Genomic DNA, 26506 nt, shown 5'->3' on the forward strand with positions numbered 1-26506 from the left:
CATTTCTTAACGAATTTTGATGCCGTTTCGGCTATAGACTCACGTGCAACATCTGAGCACTTCTACCGTAGGAAATTGTCGATTTCGCTCAAATAAAGATTTGACGCTTAACCGAAAATCGAGTTTTTTCGCTAAAATGCGATTTTGGCCAAAACGGTAACTTTGTCATTTCTTAACGAATATTGATGCAGTTTCGGCTATAGACTCACGTGCAACATCTGAGCACTTCTTCCGTAGGAAATCGTCAATTTCGCTCAAATAAATATTTGACGCTTAACCGAAAATCGAGTTTTTTCGCTAAAATGCGATTTTGGCCAACGGCTCATTTTTCGGCTTTTGATAGAAACAACGTTAAGGTGGCATTTTCCCCTCTCAACTGAAATAGCTGGAAACAACCATGTGATATGGGTATCATTGCAGCATTAAAGAAAGAGTACAGGTACCTGTGTCTTAAGCATGTTCGTAGCTTTTAAGAGCTAGACGATACTATAAAGGAACGCAAGCAAGAACAAACAAAAAGTTAGCCAGAGGGGCCGCGGGTGTTGACTATGGCAAACCTGCTCATCTGCTGGATGCAGCAAACTAAGTTAACCGTACATGGGATTCGATATCGGAATTCGCTCAAAAAAGCTGAATTATTATTACCTTTGGAGTGTGGCGTTGTTGAAGATGTCGACTTGATGACTGACCTTTTTTGCACAGTTTACATATTTTGAATATTGCAATTGACCAAAAAGAACTAGAAAAGTTTGACCACGTCGATGACGAAAATAGCGAACAGTATACACAGGTAATCATGGAAGATGTTAATGAGGTGCTTGTTGCAATGTGAACGGTAAAATATGACGCTTTCGAAGAATCAAGAAATTAAACTGGCGAAAATGATGACTGCACAATGCACATCAATGGAGACCGAGGTAATTTTTGATGGCTTTGAACACCTTTACAAAAAGACGCTCGAAATTGAGGACCAGCTGTTGTGCAAAGATGTGATAGCAGGAGATAGTTACGACAATTTAAGAACGACATTTGAAAGCTTTCAAAAAACTCTATGTCGTGTGGCACTGGCAGCAAAGCACAAAAATGTGCAAAATATGCAACAGTTGACGATGCATGATATGTTTAAACATCATTAAACATTATATAATACATTAATCTGTTTTCAAAGCGTTTTACGTGCTTTTAGTTTCGTGTGACATTATGTTAGCAGAGTGCATACTGGCGAAGAAATAAAAAAAAATCATGAAACATGTGAAAAGAGGATTTTTTGCGTACTTAACTGGGATGCGGACTTAAACGGGTGCGGACTTAAGCGGAAGATTACTGTACAGTGTGCCTTCGTACCAAAACATATTTAATTGAAGATCCAGGCACAAACGTTTCGGTGAGATTTGTGCTATTTGTTGTTTGGGATTGTAAAATGTATATATAATGTGCCTATTCGCTGATTTTAGAAAACCGCTCACTCGCCTGCATACTTGCACGTCCGTTCAATTGAAGCATTTAAATCGTGTCACCATTAATAAACTTTGGTTGGATAGCTTTGTGAAGTTTTTGGGGGAGAGAAAGTAGACGCTACATTGGTGTTAATTCTGCCTTTGTGCTATCCTATGGTTTACATTGAAAATTCACCCATATAGTTCTTGTTGTATAGGCCCCTTTGTATTATATTTGCTACTTTACGATCGATTTTGGTTTAGTTCGGTCAGAACAATGTGGTCAGTTAAAAAGCAATCTAAGTTGTGCCTATGGGCTAGCCACCAGGACATGAATTTAACAACTTAAAAAATGTTACAGCCCAAATTTTTTTTTGCCAAAATAGATAAAAGTTATTCCGGCCGAAATATTTATCCTACGCCTTTGCTATGTGACAACATGTTAGCGACTTGAAGAAAGTGGTTTTGATTAATGAGTCTCAACTAAATGTTCTTTTACCCCGATCAATAACCAACTTTTACAATGGGTATCGCTGTAGTCTGATTACAAATCAACACAGTTTTTGTTGGCTGGTATGGACAAACCAGCTAGAAGCCGGCAAGCAACACAACTTTTCTGTATTTAACTGGCGACCAACTGGTATATCGAAACGCCAACACGTAAATATATTTACACTTCGCATGACGGAAACAGGTTATGTGTCATAGCACGAAAAACCTTTTTAGGGCAGCGGGAATGTGTGTCATCATCATAGCGATAAAAGACAGGTTTTATGTGAAAACAAACGAGGTAAAAATATGCAATACGATAATTTCCAAATTATCCACTAATTGTTACTTATGACGCTACAGACTATACCATAGGCACTGTTTCTTTAAGTGGTGAATGGTTCACCCCAGGGTTAATAAAATTTTTGCAGGGCTGAACCAACCAAAAGGGGTGAATAAGGGTGAACGAAAGTTCAGGAGCATCCTATAGTCACTAGTAAACAACTTTCTGAAGTAAATCGACTACTCAACTGTTGTTTTTTTCATGTTGCCTAACTGATGTATAATCGACAAACACCAAATTGTTTTGTTATGATTCCTTGTTATATATCTGATGGGGGCCAAAGGCACATCACAATTATTATTAAAGGGCGGCACACCGAAAAAAGGGTTAATAACCACTAATCAAAAATAGTTTTTGTACTATCTGTGAAAATGTCAAATTACGGCGAAGATCTATCTTTATCTATTAAGTCATTACCGGTGGAAGTTATAATTAACTCAATATAGGTTTATTTTACTGCACGCTAATTAAGTAGAACATTTCCATTGTTAATTGAGTCTTGTTTATTCACAATAGATATAACACCTCACATACGATGAAGTAAAATGTGGTTAGCGCCTAGTTAAAACATGGGCAACAAATATGATTAGGACATGGTTTTCTTTCCTGGATACGCCTCTAGTAGTAGTGATGACTGATAACATGGGGCTGTATTATTGTAGTTTTAATAGTATACCCGTAGATGCACACCGAACAATAAAATCAAAAAGATTATCGGTATAATTCGTTGTACTTTTCTTTGAAGTTAACGATGGTAGGATGTGTACGTCGGGAATTACTCACAGTGGCAAACTGTAAGTAAAGAAGCAAAAAAACAAATTGGTGTTGTGTAATCAGTGAGCTTTGCTTAAAAAACAAAAAGCAAAAAGAGTTTTATATAACAAAGTAACGCCAAATTATAGAAAATGGGTTGTCAGACTTAAAACACAGGTAGAACAAAGAGACTGCACAGTTGCTTGATATACTCTCATCCAAACCGGTAGCAGTGTAGATGCAGAGTTGGAATTAATCGCACACGGAAGGCTCAGCTGTGTTTCCTGTTCAAACAAAAGAGTATAGGCTAAAACTAAAAACTGAATAGAGAGCTTGTTTCAGGTTGTGTTACAGGCACACTGAATGCCAAATACTAATTAAAAAATTGGCACACTGAATGCCAACTACTAATTAAAAATTTGAAATCTCCCAAGTTCTAAATAACGATGAACTCCATACGATATTGTATGTACAGCATGCATCAGGCACCGATTTTTGATCACATCTCACTGAGCATGAGTTCGAACATTACCACAAGTTAGATTTGTAGCGACACGGCATCACATTGTTAAACCACAGAGATTTTGTATTATCGCCGTTCAATGTTTCGTCATGGAAAATTACTGTTATAAAACCATTGCAGGAAAAGTGTGCAGCGAAAGCTTTTTGACACCAATTTTATGCGTCAGACCTGTATCTGATGTCATGCGCATCCGTTTTATAAAAATAACATGTTTTCAAAGCGCCGTCGTGCAAGCAAAATTTATGTTTTCGCAGTTACGTGAGATACATATTGTTGTTATTTGTGCGAGCCAAAAATGATGTTGCAATCGTATTTTGACGTAGAAACTGTAGTTTTCGCGTCAGAAATAAGTGTAGAAGAAGGTTTGAGTTAACGCCCTTTGTCACGTGATTTTTTGTTAAATATTGTAAGAATTGACGACGTAAATCCTTCCTCTTTTCACAGAAATTTTCTAACTGATTTTCGTCTATAAATAGTGTGCACAATCAATAAAGAATGCCAAATACGCAGACAACAAATTCGGGTGATTGTTTTCTGAGCTAAGGCTTTATACGAAGCAGAAAATGAACAATTCTATATAAATGCAGTATCTACCTTGTAGTTGTGAGGTTGATACACCGAGGCACAAAGACAATTAATGAGGCTCATAATCAGCCCACTTCTACAAAATGATGCCCTCCGAGTGAAGGAACGAAGCTCAAAGAAAAGATGTGACTTACAAACGACCGCCTAAAAACTGCCATGTTTGGAACCTGCAAGAAGCCAGCTTTTGGAAGAATTGATCTCGTCGAAAGATACGTTAAAAGTCGCTCCATAGCGTCAGCAAAGCATTTGCTTGAATACGAAACACTAAATACAAACAATCGTTGTCTCATGAACCAATCTGCGCAAGTACGGGCAGAAACTTTCTAAATCCCAGGATTGCAAAGTACCGTAAGGACACTATCTAAAAAATAGCTTGTTCATCTGTAATCTTACGCCGAAGGCGTGCCTGGCTTACAAGGCTTAGTTGCCAACTGGACTTCTTTTGGAAAAGGCCGAAAATTGCGAATCCGACCAACTCCATTAGCGGTGTTTCAGTAAACCAGTGCTTTTCGACGCCAGTACTAGGTCCGACCCCTCGAAACGTGAAGCAGAATTCTACGTTTCAAGATAAAATGTTCTTATCTTTTCAAAAGAATACATGGCACAGCATCAACCGATGTAAACTGTGCCCAATGTATTTCACGTTACAAATTGCTTGCTTGTCACGGGCCCCATCGCTAGCATGATGTTCTTGCTACGTTGACCCTAATAACCTATTATGGTGGTTAATTCTACCATTTCCATGATAAGAAAATTCCTCTTATAAAAAAATTCCTCTTATCCGCCTAGGCCTATATGCTGCCACAATTACAAAATGGTTGGAGAACTTACCTCCAATAACGCTTTTCCCTACTTACAAAATGGTTGGAGAACTTACCTCTTACAAACGCTTTCCCTACTTCAGTAACCAACAAATCGTAGAGTTGCCGCGCTAAATCCAGTTATGATAAACCCCGACGAGCTAGTCGGAAATCAAATTATGAAACCAATTTCAATAAAATACACATTGCTCGAGCACTAATTACAAATGATTCACTTGTGAAAATTATTATAACCTAAATCGTTGCATGTATCGCCCATTAATCGTATATAACGCAGATTGAATTAATGTGTAATCGCTATAAAATAATGTGTTATTGTGTGTTATTGAACGTGGGTGTGCAGAGCGTTTTTAGACGCCCTGAATTTTTGGCAGGGCGTTAAAACGCTCTGGAATTTGACCCTACACAGTACACATACAATTGATGTGCAAATTTTACTAATGATAAATCCATAATAACATAGCGCCATATACGCCGGCAGTAGATTTAGGTTCGCTAACTAAAAGTATACTGATTGAAGGTTGAAGCGCTGGAATCACAAAATACAAACTCGTATCATTTCAGTGTATCTCGTTGAGCACGTAGTTGTTTAAAGATTAGGCAACTTTAGGGCCCTTGTAATAAAAACGTGGAATTTAAGACTAATACCGGTTTAGGTAAAAAAAACTTGCGCTTGCCGAGTCTTCAAGCATTTCACGGGGGAAAAGGCGAACATTGATCCCGAGTGGCGCATTCGAGTTGTCTTAGCAAGTTTTATGTCGTCACAATCGGGTATTGTGAATAATATTTTGACGTTCGTATATCAGAAAAGATCATTGTTTAGCGACAGACGTTTCTTTATTATAAACAGAGTAGATTGTCACTATTTCATCGTCGTTTCATTGCAGGACCTAGCGCACATTAGCTTGTAGCGACACATGGCTTTACATTATTATTTAGCACAGATAATTTCTTATATCGCTGTCTCACTGTAAAATGTTTCATCATGGAAAAATACTGTAAAAAAACACAAATTGGCGATCTAGCAAGATTTTGCAAAGTTAGCTTTCTAAACAAAAAAATGTCTTGTCTGTTACTCAAGGCATCAATTTGAGTGCTCGTTTGTTCGAAACAGAGACAATGAACAATTCTATTTAAAGAAGTCTCTACCTTGTAGGAGTAAGGTCGATACATCGAGACAGGGCATTAATGAGTACTCATAATCAACCAACCTCTACAAGCTTTACTAAACAACGATTTGTTAGGACGAAATTACAAGAGACGCAACGCTTTGTTTCGGTGCTGCAAATTGTTAAAAGGAAATTTAGTTTGCCAATAAAAGTTACGATTTGTTGGTGTTTAGTAAGCATTTTGTATCGGGTAAAAAAGCGCCCTGGAATTTCGTAAGTTCGGCGCCTATGGTCTATACAAGGGTTTGGCAACCCCTGGCACGCGTGCCAAAAGTGGCACGCGAGATGATATTTCAGGGCACGCCAAATGATTCGGCAGTGTTCGTGTCACAAATTAGTGTCTAGCAACTGTTTTATTAACATTATTTTTTGTGGGCGTTAAACTTGTTGTTTACGACTAACCAGGGCTGTGGAGTCGGTTAAAAGTAACCCGACTCGGGACTCGGGTAGTTTTACGTTGTCTTACTCGAGTCCCGAGTCCGACTCCATCAAAACAAACAGACTCCTCGAGTCCCGAGTCCGACTCCGCAGCCCTGCGAATAACCGTTCGTATTACTTCACAATGCCCTAAATGTGGCGTGATGTTTACTGCGCTGAAGCAGGACATTCTACATGGGTAAGCACGTGTGTTTTTGTGTGGGTAAGCACGTGTGTTTTTGTGTGAGTAAGCACATGTGTTTTTGTGTGACTGAGTTAGAAACCAATCTAAAAGCGAAACTGGTCGAGTAAGACTACCCGATTCCGATGTGTGCTCATGCGCAGTACCAAATCTCGAAACTGATAGGGTGCAAACTGCAAATTGTTAAGGTGGAATAGAATATGGTGACATATTTTTCCATGGGCCCTTTGAGTGGTTTGCTGAATATCCATCTTAATTTAGTTACGTAAATGGGTGAAATACAGGCTGAAGGGTCTAAGCCGGACGCGAACTCGATTAAATTGTGCATTTGGCTGGACTCAGACTCGGGTTATTTTTAACCGACTTTTAACCGACTATCAAACTAAATCTTTTTTGTGTCTTCAGTAAACTGATATTAAAACAGGAGCCTAAACTTAAAATAAAGCAGAGGAGAAAAGCATTGTTTGTCCCCTAAACTGATCAATTACTATAAAAGGGCAAATCTTTATGGAATCCAAAACCATTAGCAGCAGGTTTCAGCTTGTCGATCACTGTTCCGCTGACATGTATATTAACAATCAAATTCCAAGTTCAAAAATCCGAGTAAGGCAAGGATCAGACATTTTTTAAAGGAATACGTATCAATTATAATATGGACCATGTGTATAAATTTTGTCTTAGGCAGACCAACAGATTTTAAGAGCATAAAACTTTAATTTGTAAAAATATATGTGATCTTACCCTGATATGCTGTTGAACACATCTGACAGTTCTCACTATTTTAGTATTTTCCTGAATCCTGTTACATTTTTCATCTTGTAAATGTAAATATGTTTTAGAATTAAGAAATTGATATCTTATAAATTTAGTTGTCACACAGATAAAATTTATCAACAAACTAAAAATTCCAATTTTTAGAATACACTACAAACATCTTCTGGAAATAGCTTAAAGCAAAAAGTAAAGCTGACATATTCTTTTTGAAAAGCAATAAGAATGATAATTTTGTTTAACATATTTTCATCAAGGATATAATTATTTATGATGCCCTTGTCAGGAGTAACTGGCACACTTTCGTTGTGGCATTTACAATTTAAATTCATATAGGGATCACTTTGAACAACAACAAGTATAAGATTGCTGCTCATCACGTTGAATACTCCAAACTCTCTGTTAATGATAAAACAAAAAATCAACAAAATTATTTAAAATAGATAAATGAGTAGCCTACTGAAACCACATTTTTCCAATTTGTAAAAATGAAATAAATAGTGTGTGTTATTCAAATCAATAATAATAAGATCTAAGCCACTGGTTCTAACCTTTTTGTTTTCGCGCACCCTTTTTTAGTTTTTCAAAAAAAACCTATCACTCCAACATTTTTTGTGTATTACACATAAACCATATTACAATCATATACATTTTGTAAAAATGTTCACATTTATTGACAGATTGTTTTAAAATTAAGCAAGAATGTCCGGATGGGTAAGTTTCTAAAGAAACTTGTATTGTCTCACTTTTAACTGAATTAGTAGAGTGAGAAAAAAATTTTGTTACAGAAAAATTCAATTTTGTATAAATGGCGTTATATAGACTTTTAAAGTGTCGTAAAACGGGTCCTTAACTGTATATAACCCTTCCTTTTTTGTAGACAAAACTATTAAACTGAAACTTTTAATTGAATTGAACTACAATGGTGACGTCATAAACACAACTGGTTCACTGATAAAGGAAATTAACACAATTGTTAAACTAGTGGTGGTTCTTGCTTTTTTGGTTATTTTGACAGTAGACATATTGGTATCGGGCGATGTAGCAAAACCAAAAGTGACCTGCGATGTAACGAAACGTTTTTATGTGGCCGCTGGCCAATGTAATGATATTTTTTTGTTTTATTACTACAATTTTAAACTCAGTATACTTTTTGGTGCCTTACATGATCACACATAATTTAATGATTGCAAAATTCAACAATGTGCATAGTTTAGTCAAGCGAATCATATTAGTTACAGTGACTAAAAGCGTATTGAGTTGTGATTTATTATTAACCAATCCAGGGTACGTAAACTTTTAACATGGAGTGGGCTGACATAGAGTGTACTAATAAAGCGGATTAATGTGCATCAGATGATGGTACCCAAACTATATTTTTTGCCAACTACTTTTATTTAAATACATTGATTAAAGTTCTTTATGTTTTTGTCGGTTTTAAGAAAACAGTATATTCATCCCAAAAGCGCTTTGTATATACTAGGCATGTTGTACTGTGCGACTCATCAACTCTACACAGTACAATTTCTGTTAAATACTTTACATGCTGTTAATTTGAGCAATGTGGAAATATCTTTCATGTGCTTAATGTGTCAAGCATATCGTTAAAAATTATAACTTTTGCAAAAACGCCATTTTTGTTAGACAGGATTTCAGCTCAAAGTTTCAAATGATGGGAGAGTAGACTTCGCAAGATGAGACAGAAAAATCCATTAATTTAAATTAATCTACATATACCAGGATTAAAATACGTTTAATTTAACTGCTACAAATAACTTTACAACTAGTCAGTTTTTGCAGAATTTTAAAACAATTTTACATAATCTTAGAACGAAATATGTGGATAATGAAAAAGGAAGTTTTAAATTAGAAGGTAAAAAAGTGTGAGGTTACGTTAATAAATAATATATAAAGAATGACTTATTTGGGACTTAAATTGTGTGCCAATTCTCTACCTTGGCAACATTGTATTCAGTATTCTTGCCTGTGTCAAATAGCTCTTAACAAACATGACTAAGGCCAAATGTTGACAACTAGTTAGATTAAAACAATTTCACAAATCTTAGAAGAAATTAGATGTGGTAAATGAAAATGTAACTTTTAAATTAGCAGGTAAAGTGCGAGGTTACGTTGAGATATGTAAAGACTGACTTTCTTTACACTTAAATTGTGTGCTAACTTTATACCATTGGTTCTATTGTATCCAGTATTCTTGATTGTGACAAATAGCTCTAAACACACAAGATGCAGGGCAAATGTTGTCTGATTGTCTCTAACTTCTTTTGTACAGTGTTTTGAAATTTGAAAACTATTCTTTTGATTCATACTGGTGTGCTTTTCGTTTAGTAATTTTTTTACCGCATTCGCGTGTGGTATTTCATACATTTTCACACATGTGCTTTTAAACAACATGTAATAAAACTTATTTTATGAAAAAGTTGTGAAAACGCATGGAAAGCTAATGTCATGTATCAAAATTAATTTCAAACTAAGTTATAATGTTTTGCTGGATAAAAACTTGTGAAACCTTTAAGAAGAACTGTTAGGTCCTTGTAAAAAATGTAGCAATTCATACCATTTTTGACTCCATCAATTGCCTCCTGAATTATTTTGTTTTTTGTTTCTTTTAATATTACTCGAAATCTTTTATTATAATCCAAGGTTTTCCAATCAACTTTGATACTTTTACTATATAAACATTTCAGGCAAACTTTTTTCTATTTAATATGTTATTGTCATTTAAAGAGTACATTAATTGCATGTTTAACGGTATCTAGTTGGTTGGACTTGCCTTTGGTGTTACTGGGGATATAAACTGCTCACAAAGAAGACTTAAAAGCTTCATCCGCTGAGTGAGTATATGGTACAGATTTGCCAGAAATTTGTTTTTTGGTGTTATTTATGACCCACGCTCCACTATTTGTGAGGTGGTCTGTAAAATGGTCAGTGTTGAATAACATGTTTGTTACAGGAGATTACATTTGTTTAGTTACACTTACCAGTAAACTAATAGATTTACTGTTTACAAACTGCTGTATACTCAAATTAATTAGGAAGAATTTAGCCTGGTTGGTGAACCCCCAGTGTTATTTAATACAAAACTTGTAAAAAATCAAACAAATATCTGATGTTACCAACCTTTCACATGCTACATGCATGGCGTTTTTACAGAAAATACGCCCTGAATGAGGAAACTTGGTACGGTTTGCAACATATATGTCATACTTCCTGTGACAGGACCTAAATAACATGTCACATATTTGTTAAGCTGATTTTAAAATGACAAAAAATGGTATAAAAATATCATACCGATATTTAAACTCTTGGTTTGAATTGTTTCTTGTTGCATCGACATGGCTTGCAGTAAAAAGCGAAAATACGGTCAGAAAGTTTTGAATCCTTAAGCTAACGATATTTCTGAAAGCAAGAGTTTATATATATATTTAAATAAAATTACACAAAGGCATAGAAAGCATAATTGCCAAGAAAACAAGTAAAAAAATATATGAATGGCAGCAGAAGATTTAATTGATTTATTACTGAAAAGGTGCGATAAACTTTAAAACCAATTTTCGGAGATATATCATTTTTAACAGCAGCTAAAGTCTAGTCTGATAATTTGTGGCATTTTGAAAATTTTCTGACTTTTTGGTTTAAATTAGCAAATCTTTAAGGTAAAAGGATACCTTGTCAGGGGTCACCAAACTTGTTTTACATAGGGCATAATTTTAAAGACTTGCAGTTGAGCACAGGAAAATTGAGATCTAAAATTGCAGGCCGGATGTAAAATTTTGTATTCACTCCACGAAAATTAATTTAAAAAAAAGATAACATAAAATAAATGTTTATCAAAGTTTTTCATTTTTGAAACTGTCGCTTAGTTTAATTTCAAAGTTAGGTCAATTTTGCATCCGTCAATCATTTCCAGTAATACAGAAACCTTATAGTAGGATCATTTTAAATTATGCCGCGGTGGGCCGGATCTAGCCCATAGTTTGATGAGCCCATGTCTAATGTTTGTTAATTTTCAATCAAAATATATTATATTTACCTTAAAAACTGTGTTGCCCACCATACTCCATATACAAGCAACGATTTAATTTGCTGTAAAACAATTAAAATTTACAGTAACACTATTATTCAGTCACAGATCAAGCATTATATATATATATATGCTTTCTTTTTTTTCCCTAAATTCTGTGAAAATAAGGATAGAGCTGGGTTGAGGTGCAACATATAGCTGTACTTCTGTTCAACTCTATCTAAGCATGTTTAAAATAAACAATTTGAAAAATCTTGGTAAATTCAACTTATGAAGTATTTTTGAAAATAATACATTTTCAGCCATGACGCATTATGCTTACGTTATCAAAACTTTAAATGCTATAATAATTGTAAAAACAAGGAAAGTAAAAAAGGCATATCCTTTTAAAAACCTAAAACGGCTATAAAACCTTAGGTTGGAAGGGTGAAATATTTTCAGAGTTAATATGACTGTATATAAGCAGCATAATACGTAATTGTAAAATAAAGATTTGTTCAATAAGTGTTCTAGACAAACCGGTAAATGAATTCTCGTTGAAGAACTTTTTTCGCCGTATTGACGAGATGGTGCACACATAGCATCATAATCCACCAATTCAATTTTTTTGTAAGATCCATATGAAACTAATTCCAGCATAACATGGCTGTTTAAACGTCCAAAAAAGCGACCCAACTAATAATAAAAGCATAACAAGAAGCTATAATAACACCACATTACAAACAATTGCAATAATCATATTTTTCGACTACAAAGTAAAATATCAAATCCTTAAACATTAACTAAGACCTATGTTATCCCGATCCCATGCCACACAGATAGTACATAAAGAGCTTGGGCTTAGGGCAAACATACAGTGCGCTTATCATGTTAATTTTTTAAGGTAGAGTAAGAGATGTGTTACTTACAATGCAATTCACACATTACAAAAACATTGTTTGTTATTTCAATAGGGTCGTTATTCAAACTACAACGACAGGAAACATTAAAGAAAAAAGCAGCAAAAAAAATTATTTTAAGGCCAAGTTGGCAATCTGTCACAAACAAAGCTGAAAACGTTATGGATTTATGTAGTTAAAAATTTAAATATAAATTGGGTCTCTAAAAATATAATTTTAGCTCATAGATCTGCCAATAATAATATTAAGGCGACAACCAGTTTATTCAGCGATCAAAACGAAAAGGGCAAACGAGCGGTGACAGCGCGCATAAAAAACGAGAGAAGAGAAAATAAGAAAAAGGTTCACTTCGTGTACACGTATGTGGGAAATTACAGGGCCGCTACATGTCCCCTCCCAGAAGTGAACCTATCAAAAACGATCAGGGGGGTGAATCACACGACCAGCGCGCGTTTGTACGAATGTTTGCTCCAATTCGTTGGGCAAAGCTGGTGTCGAGATGTTGCGCGACGGAGGTCTTCCTCGGCTGGGTGCTTGAGGTACCTCGATCGGTTGTGTCTCGTCGATGTATGCTGGCTTCAAGCGATCAATGGAAATCGTTTGGTTTCGCCCACCTATATCCACTGTGAACGTCTTGTCACTGCGCCGAATTACTCGAAATGGCCCGTTGTACGGCGGCGTAAGGGGCGGGCGATGCTTGTCAACTCGTACGAAAACGTAATTACTCGTGCCAAGTGATCTAGGAACGTCCGTCTTTGCTCTACCGTGACGCGACATCGGGGTTGGCGCCAGGTGTCGAAAGGAATCTCGCAAAGCTGGTAAACGCTGCTGTGGGCTGTCAGGCCTGGATGAGAAAAAATCACCTGGAACAGACAAGGTGGAACCATGAACTAGTTCCGCTGAAGATGTTAGTAAATCTTCCTTAGGACTAGACTAGTGCGAATTCCTAGCATTACCCACGGTAACTCGTCCATCCAGTTAGGACCTTGTAAACGAGCCATCAGCGACGTTTTGAGATGCCGGTGAAAACGCTCCACGAGGCCATTCGCTTGTGGATGGAAACTTGTTGTCCGATGCACCTTAATGCCCAGTAAATCATTAAACGATGTCCACATGGCTGAGGTGAATTGAGCGCCTCTGTCGGACGAAATATCCTGCGGAACTCCAAAACGCGAAATCCAATTAGAAACAAAAGCGCGCGCACACGTGATTGTCGTTGCTTCAGGCATTGGTATTGCCTCTGGCCAACGTGTAAAACGGTCAACCATTGTAAGAAGATACATATTACCTTGTGAGGGCGGAAGTGGTCCGACGATGTCAATGTTGACGTGGGTGAAACGACCGCTACACGTCGGATAGTTTAACAAGGGTGCGCGAACATGTCTCTGGATCTTCGAACGTTGACAATGAACACATTCTTTAGCCCATGAACCAACTTGCTTCAGAAGCCCGTGCCATACGAACTTCGTAGACATTAGCTTCCTCGTTGTTCGTATGGATGGGTGGGAAAGACCATGTATCATGTCAAACACTTTACGCTGCCACGATTTTGGTACTATCGGGCGTGGCGAGCCTTGAGACGGCCGTGCGCCATCTTCGTTATTTTCGTTATTTTGTGCCCCAGAAAATCAATTTCGGAAACGCCGAATTGACATTTGCCCACGTTGATGACCAAACCATGGCTGGTAAGCTGTATGAAAAGTTTCCTTAAATGCATTAGGTGCTCTTCAACCGAGTTGCTGGCCACCAGGATATCGTCCAAGTAGACGAACACGAAATCCAAAGGTTGACAGACAGTGTCCATCAGTCGCTGGAAAGCTTGGGCGGCGTTTTTAAGACCAAAGGGCATCCGGATAAACTCGAACAATCCAAAAGGCGTTACGACGGCCGTCTTTGGAATGTCGACAGGTGCCACAGGTACTTGATGATACCCATGCACAAGGTCGATTTTGGAGAAAACGTTGCTTCCCGCTAAACGAGCAGAAAAGTCCTGGATGTGGGGTATTGCGTATCTGTCGGGCTGTGTCGCAGCGTTCAATCGTCGATAATCCCCACAAGGTCTCCAATCTCTGGACGTTTTTGGGACCATGTGCAATGGAGATGCCCATGGGCTAGATGATCTTCGGATAATACCAAGTTTCAACATTTGGTTGAACTCCTTCTTAGCAATCATCAGTTTCTCAGGGGGCAGTCTCCGAACCTTGGAGTGCACCGGTGGGCCGCTTGTGGGAATGTAATGCTCTACACCGTGTGTAGGAAATGATTCTGAAAAATGGGGAGTGGTAATCCTCGGAAATTTGCCGAGTAGACGCGTATACTTTGACGCACTGCTCGCGAGGGCATTTAACTGTGGTGCTGATTGCCCAATCTTGCCAATAGAATTACTAGAGAACGTATGGGCGTTGATTAGGCGTCGGCGTTTGATGTCAACCAAAAGCGCGTATGCCCGCAGGAAATCAGCGCCCAACAGAGGTTTCGAGACATCGGCAAGAATGAGCACCCATTGAAACTTGCCCAAAGGTAAATCCAAGGCAATCTGGCGCGTTCCACATGTACGTATTTTGCTTCCGTTTGCAGCAATCAGGGTTTTGCCAGGAGGGTTCAATCGGCGTTCGCGTCCAGTGGAAGGAAAAACGCTGACCTCGGCGCCAGTATCGACCAGAAAACTGTAACCTGAAGTACGGTCAAACACGTGGAAAAGGCTACCTGTTGTACCGACCGTCGCAGCAGCTAGCGCCGATCGGCTTCCTCGTTTCCCGCTTCCCAAGAACAGGGAGGTCGACAACACTTAGCTTTATTTCCAAATCGTTCGTGATAAAAACACAAGCCACTATCACTTGACTTTTTGAACTTGTTTTGCGGCAGCTTTGATTTAACGCTGGCAGAAAAAGCATTCTGGGCATCATGGCGTCCAGCGTGCAATAAAACATCGGCTGTCCGAGCCATAGCACGGTAATCGGTAAAAGTCTGTGCAGCAAGCCCTGTGCGTACATACGTTGGCATGAGTTGTAGAAAAATTTCTTCGAATAAGAAACCTGCTTCTTCCTCGCCCAACAAAATCAGCATTTCATCCATTAGTGCTGATGGCATTTTGTCGCCTAAAGGGGGCATCTGAAGGAGACGCTGCGCTCTCTGCGACTTTGTTTGAGTGAACATTTGGAGTAAACGCTCCTTCAGACTTGTGTATTTGTTGTCGTCCGGCGGATTGTCAAAAATGTCTATTAATCGGTCAGCAGTATCTTGGTCCAAAGCGGAGACCACGTGGTAGTACTTTGTGATGTCCGTTGTAACCTTTCGTAAGGCGAAATGCGCCTCGGTTTGCTGGAACCATACTTTCGGCTGAGCAGTCCAGAATGTCGGCAACTTGAGAGCGACTGCGTGTTGCGATTCTATGCTCATGCTTCCGTTAGCAAACGAACTTGCGGGGTCACCAATAAGGCGACAACCAGTTTATTCAGCGATCAAAACGAAAAGGGCAAACGAGCGGTGACAGGGCGCATAAAAACCAAGAGAAGAGAAAATAAGAAAAAGGTTCACTTCGTGTACACGTATGTGGGAAATTACAGGGCCGCTACAATATAGTGATAACATGGTGAGTGGTGACACATTGTTTAAAGAGGACAACTCAAGGATGTACACAGAACAACAGAAACAATAAAACTATTGCTATAATTGCTGTTTACTTTTTTCTAGAAAGTTGAATATTTTAGACTTATTTATTCTCAAGGTTGGCCACCCTGTATTAAAGTAACAAAAAATCTGTAAACTAAAATATAGTATTCACTTTTACTCACGTTTTGATGGTTTCTTGAAAGCAAAACAAATCCATTTTCGTCCAAAATGAAGCAATCAAATCCAGAGTTATCCTTCTAAAAAGTATAATGCATTTTTAATTCTAAACTCAATTACACGAATGTTCGTTGATTTAATAAACAAAACTTTCAAAAATAAAACACATTATCTAAATTGCAAAAATGATTTTTAATAGGAGATATTTGTTCATAAATACACAATTGCGGACTGTTATATTTCACTTTGATTCAGTTACATTTTATCAGTGTCGTAATCAGGGAAAGGTGAGGACCGTGTGCGCTCGCGCCGCCAAAGTACCAAACATATCATTGAGTAATGTGCTGCTACATGTAGCTGATTTACTGAACAGCCTTGTAGTGTGCTTTCAAGATTCCGCCAAGGGAAAATTGCCTTAGTTGACATAGAATTGATGTTTCACCATGTAAGGAGCGGTCTTATGATCAACTACTCATGGTTTATTTGGTGGCTAGAGAGTTATTTGGCTTAGATCTCACTGACTGTAGAATGTTGGTTCATCTGTTTGGCGCAGTGTTGTGGTCGTGTTGCGCTAGTTTCTGACTTCAACAAACCGCAGACGATAAAAGCACCGATTTTGCTGCCGGAACTGTTGCAACAGTCTATGAAAACTTGTATGTGGCCGACTGCTCCAAGTATTTTGCAAGTCCTAATGAGGCAAGTAGAAAGAATACTTGCAGTAAGCTCGAATTTCTGGACTGATGTCTTTCAGTTTAACATTAAATCAAAGCAGAAACCTACCATGAGAAATAAAATCTTGTCCGTGCTAATTTTTTAGTATGCGCTTATCAATGCTGCGCTCTTTCTGGCATTGTGACAAAGCCTGAATTTCCTTAAGAGAACTTTTATTTTTACACATACTTCATCCATGAAAGTTTGGCGGTCTTGTGTTCAGGTACAGTCACAAATAGTGTAAACTTTGACTTTTGGTTTCGTGTGAAACACAGCAACCAGGCTATGGTCTTTTTCAACCTTGTCGAAGACGAATAACGGTGTAGCTGCGTATCTAAACAGTTGGAATCCTGATATGAAGTGGACTTTCACGTATGTTAGTGGCTTCTTGAGAAACTCTTGTATATTATGAGACAACAGTGGACTTGATGGCCACTGTGTTTGGTCCTGGTACAGAAATGGCGGACCTTTAAACCAGCGACTACTCCTCAGATGTTGGTCAAAGGTGTTTTGTGCTTAGGATGTCGCCTCAATTAAGCTATGAAACCATAAGATCTAAAGAGTCCTGTGAAAGTGCCACACAGACACCACATAGTGGACTCGTTTATTGAGGATCACCACAAAACAATTCGCTATACTCTGGCATGGGCCTAACATGGAACTTGCTGTGTCCAAGATTTTTTAAGTCATTCGAAAAAGAGTTGGTATATGAAGGGTGCTGGGAACATTAATGTATGAAAATGGTTTGCCCAGCGGAGAACCTAAAATGACTGATTTACCATTTCCGTAAAGGGCATCTACTGTTTTGGTCCACACATGATTAAACAAGGGTGTGGCAAATCAAGCCTGTTGTTTAATGATATGTGTAGTGCACATTTATGGGGCTACGTTAGGAAAAAAATAATTTGCTAATAAGGAAAAAACCGATTTACTTAAATAGGACAGCATTTAAATTAGACAAGGAAAAACTTTATATTACGATTTAACTTAAAACAGACAAAATTACTTTCCGATGTAGGCTAAATCGGACAATATCTACATCAGACAGCAATGTTGTCTGATTGAGGTCAAATCAAAACCCAATATTGTTCAGCTAAATTAAATCAAATATTTTACAAAGGTTAAGTGCTCATTTTCCATAAGCACAACATAAACATTAGACAGTATCTTTGCAATATGGAAAAAATCGCATGTGTCTGTACCGCTGTGCCTACGGCTGGCTTTTAGTAATAAACTTATTGGTGGATAACAGTTAACAAGTGGAGTGCAATGATCGTTGACCAATTTATAGATCAGGGCAACATTCGCTCAGTTGTTTACACTTAGCTTCCATGAGTTAGAAGCTAAACAAAATCAAAATAAGATAATAAAGCTGGATTTATTATGTCTTGTAATTGTTGAGATTTAACACTGTGTTAAAATGTTTAAAGGTGAGGATTTTTTGTTCTTGACGGTAATTTCCCATATTGTAGGCCCTATATATTTGTAGTTTTTCTGTCCGATATTCAAAATATTATCTAAATCTGAACATAGTAATTATAGGCGTCTCCTAGTCCAGGGGTCCGCAAAATTGGGGTCGCGGGACCATTCAGTATGGGTCGCGAAAGCCTTATTAATAGAGGCCTATATTTTGTGCTTGTTAATAGAGGCCTATTTTCCATTAGTACACTGAATCTTATACAAGAGAGCTGTCTTACTTTGACCGCGACTAAATTGTCACGCGAAATATATACACTAAGCCCCGTAAAAAGTCGTGAGTGTTCGTTCGATTCAGGTGATGGGAAAGAGCGCTTGCAATCCAACACTATTTTGGCCATTACCACACCAAACTGATCTGCTTATCGCAATCTGGGTTTACTTACTGGTATATATTTTAAAAAATCTCTTTCATTTTTTTATCCCGTTTCTGTAACCAAAGCGTCGTATCACGTTGTTCTCTTAAAATTGAAATATGCAAATTTAAATCCAATAAATAATTTTTTGCTTAACGCGATATGTAATGAGGATTATTGTCTCAATACATATTAAAATTTTCCTAACATAAACTGCTTAACCAGGTTATGTTAACGAACTTTAACGATATAAACAAGCTATTATAAGACGCTTTACGCGAATATTTATGTTTGCTGAAATATATTTTTGGTGTGGTCAAGCGTCGTACTTTTTCTCCTATGAAAAGTTTTGACACAGTAGCGTTTATAGCCTACAAAGCAATAGAGCCAGTGGTGTGATTCAGCCGGTTCGCACCGGTTCTATAGACCGTCTCACGAAATTTGATGAGATCAGCGAACCGGTTGGCATTACTGGTTACTGTCCAATAGATTTTTGCCTTTTATCTAATACACCGATTTCGCACGTAACAGTCATACATTGTGTTAATTTTTATACTTGTAATAGTTTTCCTTTTTAGATTGTTTGTCTGAAAATTGATTTTTTTGCGTCATAAGTGAAAGTCATAAGACGACTGCTGATTTTTAGTGTGACTATAAGCAGTGATGGGATTCAGCCGGTTCGCAACATTTTTAACATGTTGTACAACCTAATCTTAATGGTGAAAACCAGATAGTTCAATAATTTAGTTTTATTTTACTTGATTTTTTTTATATATTGGTTGTTTCTATCATTCCCTTGTATGACTCAGTGTTGATGTATGCTTGCTTCTCAGTTTATTTGCCAAAAATTATGACTTTTTGTAACAGAACCGGCTAAAAAATATGCCTTTTGTGATAGAACCGGCTGACAAAAAATTTGAATCCCACCACTGAATAGAGCCTAACTATTAGTTTCGTTTAAACTTAATTTGTTAAGCATTCGGTTAAGCATATGCTTTATGCTTTTTAGCTGTTTGCATTTAATTAATTGCGGCCGTCAGCAAAGCTTCCTGTCGATGGCCGATTTGTCTCAGCTTACAAACCGCGCGAATCACTCGTTTTTTTACTCGTTTCGCTTCTCTTGTTCCTCCCGCTTCCTTTCTCTTTATTGTAAATCATTAAGCATTTCTCGTTCCAGATTTCCTTCGACTAGCTTATTACCGTTAAACTCAGCGCCAATCTCCCACTCTTACCATTTTCTGAGTCTTAAGTTAGACGTGTTACGTTATAACTGTCATATCGGAGATTTTGTTAGAGCGAAGTTCTGTCAATCAAAGTGAGTACTGTACATTATAATGCTATTATATTGCATGAAATAAATCTGATTTTACCCCCTTGTTATACGAGTCTAATTTAATTCTAAATGAGCTTAACACCTCATTTTTGGTGACCCCGACGTGATATGAACACGCAAATAAACCCTTCTGAATTATATTTTATGCATACTGTCAGGTTGCATAGAAAGTATGAATTAATTTGGTTTGCTAGCGCAGTTTCTCGTTTGTAAGTATTTTTAAGCTACGCCGATCAGGTATGATTTGTTGAAACGTTTGTTACCAAGATTATGCCAGTGTTATTGTTTGTTAATTTGATGTTTGATTAGATGTAATGCAGAGAAAAATCGTTTGACGCTTTAAATTGTTACCTACGCAAGACTGTTTTAGTTATTGTTGCGAAATTATAGCCTTTTTGGTAAAGTTTTTAAAGTGAAAGTATTACGATCCAGGTTGAACACTTCTCGTGATATCTAGTCTCAAAACCAATAAAGCGATAGATGCTTTCTCAACCAGTACTTACAGAAGTCGTTACTTCTAAAGTGTCAAAGCCACTGCGGCTATTGTCTCTGGTCACGTGTTAGGGTGATTGATGTTTCATATCTCACCCAAAATAACTCGACCACTTCCCTGCATCACTTAACTGTTATGTTTCCTTAAAGAAGGAAAACAGAGCAGAAGGCCAAACCTTGTTGCCAATTCCCCACATAACGCGGGATTTATCTCATTTGTGACTGCAAGCGAGCATGCTCTGGGTATTATAAACCCATGCTTGTTAAGGCCTTTGATGCCTCATTTACCTTTCAGACAGGGTGCGATAACAGTCATGTTGTCCACATGAAGTTACTAGCATGCAGAGAGTAACTTTCTAGAATAACCTTTTGCGCCAAGGTTATTATGTCTGCTATTTTGGGAACCCTTTTAATGTGGATTAGGCGATGTAATGTGTTTTCGCGTTTCTGAGATTAGCACCTTACCCCGTTTTAATTAGTATTCTAGAGCAAAAGACTCTAAGCAACTAACTTCAGTTTTGTGATTTTAAATTCGAACTGCGTTTTAAAACGATCATTTTCTGCATTATAGTCTATTCAAAATTGTTTTGCATTGTTTGTTTATTGTGCCTTTTAAGTACCATTTCAGACGTTACATAGTGTCGTTACAATCCGCTACCCCTGGAATTGTTCGTTGGCCACCAAGACAGGGAATAACCCTCTTCGCGCTATTGGACACCACGATCCCAACACGTGCTGTTTCCATATTATATATTTTTTCTTTTTTGCACTTGCTATTAAAATAATCCTATGTATAACAAAAGCTTTCAAGTTTTTTATTCAATTAAACACTATGTTTTCGTGATTTCACCTTGTTTTATGAGATTACCAAATACAAACAACAGCATATTTTTAACACAATAGAGAATTTTGCAGATGCAATACTATTTTCATGCAAAATATACATATGCCCGAATATCATGTGATAAAAATTGCTCTTCTGTTATAAAAAAATTCATATTTTTGTATTAGTTGATTAGTAATAAACAGAGCGATTGTGATTGCAGGTATGTGGAGATACTTTACTTAGGAACTGCAGTCAAATTGCTCGTTTTTAAACATTGTAGTACAGAGAAAGAAGCTGTGCACTTATTAAACAGGTATGTAAATGTAATGTATGGTGTAAAATGCTGTTATTTTATATAGTCCTTCAGCTTTTTTGATCCAGAAATGTAATGCACTTTGAGACCTTATATTTTGTGCTACCTAAAAGAAAAAAAGAGTTTTAGTGTCGATTTTTTAGTATTGCATAATAAAATTGGTCGAGAATGAAGTAGGGCGAAGTTTGTGGAAAGAGTTGGTAGAAGAGTCGAGGAAAAGTTGGAGAAAGAGTTAGAGGAGTAGAGTTAAAGAATGGTAATAGGAAAACAGTCAAAAGAATTAGAACCTACCATTTCAGAAAAAAATTAAAAAAATGCCGTACTTGGCTTCATCAAAAAGTATCACTATCGATATAAATGAAAGACATGAACTTTTATTTATTTTTTCTGAAAGCTGCAGTAGGAATGTCACAAGGACTAGAGGTAAACTTTCTTTTAAGCATAATTGCTTCATATAAAATATCGAACCTTATTGCAAAAACGACAAATCCGCATACTATTGGTGAAGACCTAATGTTACTAGACGCAAAATAAATAATTAAATGGGCCGAAAATTTATTTTCGGGACATATCTTGTTATGTGGGCCGAAAATTTATTTTCGTGAAATATCTTGTTTTTGCCGCTATTCTTTTTTGGTTTTTATGGTTTCCTTGGTATGTTTCAGACCGATTTTTGTCCAGAGCATTATAGAAAAAGTGAACATCGTAGAACTTTCAAATTTTCAGACATGGCGTAGAGTGGTATGAAGGTGCTATGTAGAGGTTTATGAGGCTGCACCCCTAGGCACCTCCAATTGGGGGACAAAAAAAAAGTGTTACGTCATCGTTTTAGTTCATATCAGCTATCTACTCCTATCTAGCGGCAGAAAAACTTCAATACAGAATGCTTTCATATCACTTTGCTTTATTCAGCTCGTGTCGCGACGAGGCGGCTGCTGGAATCCCTGCTGTGCCTTATTGTCCTGCGCGTGCAACGTTTTTGTTCGAAGTGGCTTGCCTAGTAAAACTAGGCGCATGCGACTGGCCTGTCATAAAGAGGCCTCTCCAAGTAAAAAAACCTATTGCTCTTACAACACAAAATATTTCACCACCGCAAATAAATGCGAATCCTTGGGGCAGTGTACTCTTTTAGCACCTGTTGTAATTGTTGCAACATTCAAACATATCAACACCAGGCCTAAACAAATATAATTATACAATTATACAAGGGCCGCAACAACAAAAAGCTTAAATATAACGCATTCTTAGCGACGACGTTACAAAGCTACGTCATAACATGGCGTCATAAATAAATAAATATTGCGTTTATTGGATTTAAACTGGCAAAACTTTCATTATAAAAGGTGGCTTATTAGGCACATAAACGTGTTTTCATATTGCTCAAAACTACAGATTTAAACTCTGTTTCAACAGTGATTGCTCAAACCAAGGCATGGTAAAAATTTACACAGTAAAAGTTGGAAAAAGTATAGCAAACCATAGACGTTAAATCATTTAGAGAGAATGATAATATTTGATTTTCAAACACGCTGGTCAAAATCTAATAAAATGGCCATACGCATTATCTACGTAAATTCTATTTATCAAATAGGCCTATATGTTTCGATCATTCCCCAAATTCTACGCCATATTTTAACCCCTTTCGCATCAAAGGCATATTTTAAGTGGGGAAGTTTTCGGCCCATATCTGTTTTTGCTTGCAGAAAAAAGTTAATGAAAATGAAAAACAAAATATATAATATAAAGTACACAATACAAAATATTAAAAATAAATTAAAATAAAGTAAAAATTGAAAATAAACACTAAGCCCTGAAAATATACCCCCTGACAAAATATACAACAACCGCACCCCAGTCTAGTTTTTTTTTGGTTTCATATGGTTTACTATGGTTTGCTATGGTTTGCTATGGCATGTTTCAGACCGATTTTTGTCCGAAGCTTTATAGAAAAAGCATACATCGTAGAACCTTCAAATTTTCAGACATGGCGTAGAGTGGTATGTAGGTGCTTTGTAGAAGTTTATGAGGCTGCACCCCCAGGGACCTTTGCTTGGGGGGCAAAAACCTGAAATATTGCGTTTTAGCTCTCTGTAGCTAACGACTGTCATCTAGCAGCAGAAAAACTTTCATACAGAATTCGTTCATATTCGCTTGCTTTGTCCAGCTTGTGAAGTGACAAAGCGCCTGACCGCCTTCTGCGCTTTGTTGTCCCGCGCGTGAGACTTTCATTGTGCGAAGTGTCTCGTCCAACACTGGGCGCTTATGACTTGCATTTTAAAAAGAGGCTTCTCTTTAGTAAAATTACTTAATCCTCTTAAGAAACAACATATTTTACCGCCGCAAATTTAAATGCGAGATCTGGTGGCAACTCCAATCCAACATATCAACACCAGGCCTACACAACTTAAAATTGTGTGTTGATATGTTGGATTGGAGTAACATACGAAACAGGTGCAAATAGCAAATATTCTCCAAATACGATTTTTTCAAATATTCTCCTAATTGTATTTCATTGTACTGTCGCGGTAATACACCAAGAGGTAAGGCCGCCGTACAATTAACGCAGGAAAGCATTGCGAGTAGGGATGTTCACAGCAGAATATCGGTTTTCGGGCGACCAATTACTTCGCGGTAAGCTTCGCCTAATAATCAAATGTCAATAGGGTGTATTTACCGCAGCAAATTTAAATGCGAAATCTTGAGACAGTGTACGCCTCTCTGTTAGCACCTGTTGTGAAAGTTGCTCCAACCAACATACCAACATCAGACCTAAACAACTAGCAGAACTTTCGATTTAATAGTTTGCGTATTAGGCACATAATCGTGTTTTCCATATTGTTTAAAACTACAGATTTAAAGCCTGTTTTAACAGTGAATGCTCGGACCAAGCCATGGTAAAAATTACCGAGTAAAAGTTTGCAAAAGTATAGCAAACCATAGGCGTAAAAATTATGTTTTCGATATTTGAACCCCTTTCGCATCAAAGCCAGAAGTTAAGTGGGGTAGTTTTCGGCCCATATCTGTTTTTGCTTGCAGAAACAAGTTAAGGAAAAAAATATATAATATAAAATATACAATATAAAATATCAAAACATAAAAAAAAAAATTTTTTAAATTTAAAATTAAAAAAAAAAAAACAAGCCCTGAAAATATACCCCTGACAAAATATACAACAACCGCACCCCCGTCTAGTTAAATCTGTATTGCAACAGAGTGCTTTCTCAGTTTTGTGTGCTGTGCCCCCTAAGCAATGTTACAGTTCAGCGGCGCATCGACAAGATGAGCTCTGATGTGTTGAACAACTTTCTGATATCCTTTCTGTTTGCAAACATTCACTGCAAACAGACGAATCAACCTTAAGTGCTAACAAATCACTTCTGTTGGGATATGTGCGTTTTGTTCATAATATACAGGTTTAAGAAGAAATGCTTTTTGCAATCAGTCTCCCTGCTGATACTGCATATATATATTCGAGTCTTCAAAGTTGGTATTTTTAAATGGAGAGTTTCCACTTTTCGACACACTGCCTCGCCCCTTCGTTAAATTCGGCGAGATCAGTGGTGAAGCATAGCTCATAAATCAAAGGGCATTTTAAGCGGTAAGCGACTGTGTCCTCTGCTGTGCCGCACACACAATGTGCTTTCCGCTGACTGTAGGAAACCCCACTTTTCCAGCGTACATTTTGTGCGTGCTACGCCAGTTCGCAGTCGGTTCAAACAACGCAATATCTTCCATCCTGCGTTAGAGCCGGGCGGTAGCCCCTCTGCGGGCTTCATAGGCAACTCCGGATGAGGCGGCGATTGCTCCAACTTTTTTTTTCAAGGTTGTAGTCTCCACAAAGTCACTTCTTGTTCTAGGGCAGTGGTTCTCAAATTATGGGTCGCGACCCAAAAAAAAATGGGTCTCGATATTATGATTCAATCCTGCGCAAACTATTTTTTTTTTCTTTAATTTTTCAAGTGTTTTTCAATCATGACTGAATTATTGCATCATAAACATTTCATATAGCTTCGACTCGGTAACCCCTGCAAGTGTTTTTCAATCATGACTGAATTATTGCATCATAAACATTTCATGTGGCTTCGACTCGGTAACCTGTATTATTGCATCATAAGTGGTTTTATGAACATTTGGATGGCAGCCAGCTACAGTATAGCGATAGTCAGCAACTACAGTAGCTACTAAAACTGACGCCGCAAGGAAAATTTAATACTTTTTTACTTTATTTAGAAGATTATTCTGCGAGCTTGTATCACACATACATACCTAAGAGTTCTGTTTAACTAGCGTATTTATAGTGCTGCCTTAGTCACTGATAAACTTGGAATTACAAGTGGGAATATTGTGTAATATTATTCCCTACTTAAGGACTTGAGCAGAAACTCTCCGTTTCAGTTCGAGCTATGGGTTCGTTTTTTTTTATGTGAGCTATGGGTTTGTTCTTTTTAACTAGGTCATTACTTGCAGCTAGTAGTTGTTAAAAGTTAGCGTTTAGGTAAGTATTTGACATGGAAAAAAATTAGATTTGGGATTCACTTCATCATTGATCATGGCGCTCCAAAGCCACAATGTGTGCTGTGTTATGCAGTATTGTCGAACGAATCTCTAAAGATAAACAAACTGAAGAGACGTGCACAGAAAAAACAAAACAATTTTTTGATGTTTAAAGGCTTGGGTCCTGAGATGTTAATAAAACTCAGATTTGGGTCGCGTTTAAAAAAGTTTGAGAAAGTTTGAGAGTTTGCAAAAAACGCTTTCTT

General features: G+C 37.4%; 2 protein-coding genes across 2 annotated transcripts in view; both read right to left on the reverse strand.

Moving 5' to 3' along the window:
• Positions 1-3164: 3164 nt before the first annotated feature.
• Positions 3165-26506, reverse strand: part of LOC146148625 (voltage-dependent calcium channel subunit alpha-2/delta-3-like) — a 101334-nt gene continuing 77992 nt past the window's right edge. Inside the window, exons 22-27 of the mRNA XM_083388080.1 lie at positions 16245-16319; positions 12129-12226; positions 10648-10749; positions 7753-7908; positions 7480-7537; positions 3165-3305 (exon numbers count right to left, since the gene is read on the reverse strand). Of these exons, the coding sequence (XP_083244206.1) occupies positions 3165-3305; positions 7480-7537; positions 7753-7908; positions 10648-10749; positions 12129-12226; positions 16245-16319 (630 nt within the window). The remainder of the gene's footprint in view (positions 3306-7479; positions 7538-7752; positions 7909-10647; positions 10750-12128; positions 12227-16244; positions 16320-26506) is intronic.
• On the reverse strand, positions 14006-15849 carry LOC146148626 (uncharacterized). The gene is made up of 2 exons (XM_083386763.1): positions 15288-15849; positions 14006-15123 (listed from the first exon to the last, which is right to left on the reverse strand). The coding sequence occupies exons 1-2, from the start codon at positions 15847-15849 to the stop codon at positions 14006-14008; spliced, it is 1680 nt and encodes a 559-aa protein (XP_083242889.1).

The sequence above is a fragment of the Ascidiella aspersa genome, chromosome 4, assembly GCF_963924565.1.
Source record: "Ascidiella aspersa chromosome 4, kaAscAspe10.2, whole genome shotgun sequence".
Taxonomy (NCBI): domain Eukaryota; kingdom Metazoa; phylum Chordata; class Ascidiacea; order Phlebobranchia; family Ascidiidae; genus Ascidiella; species Ascidiella aspersa.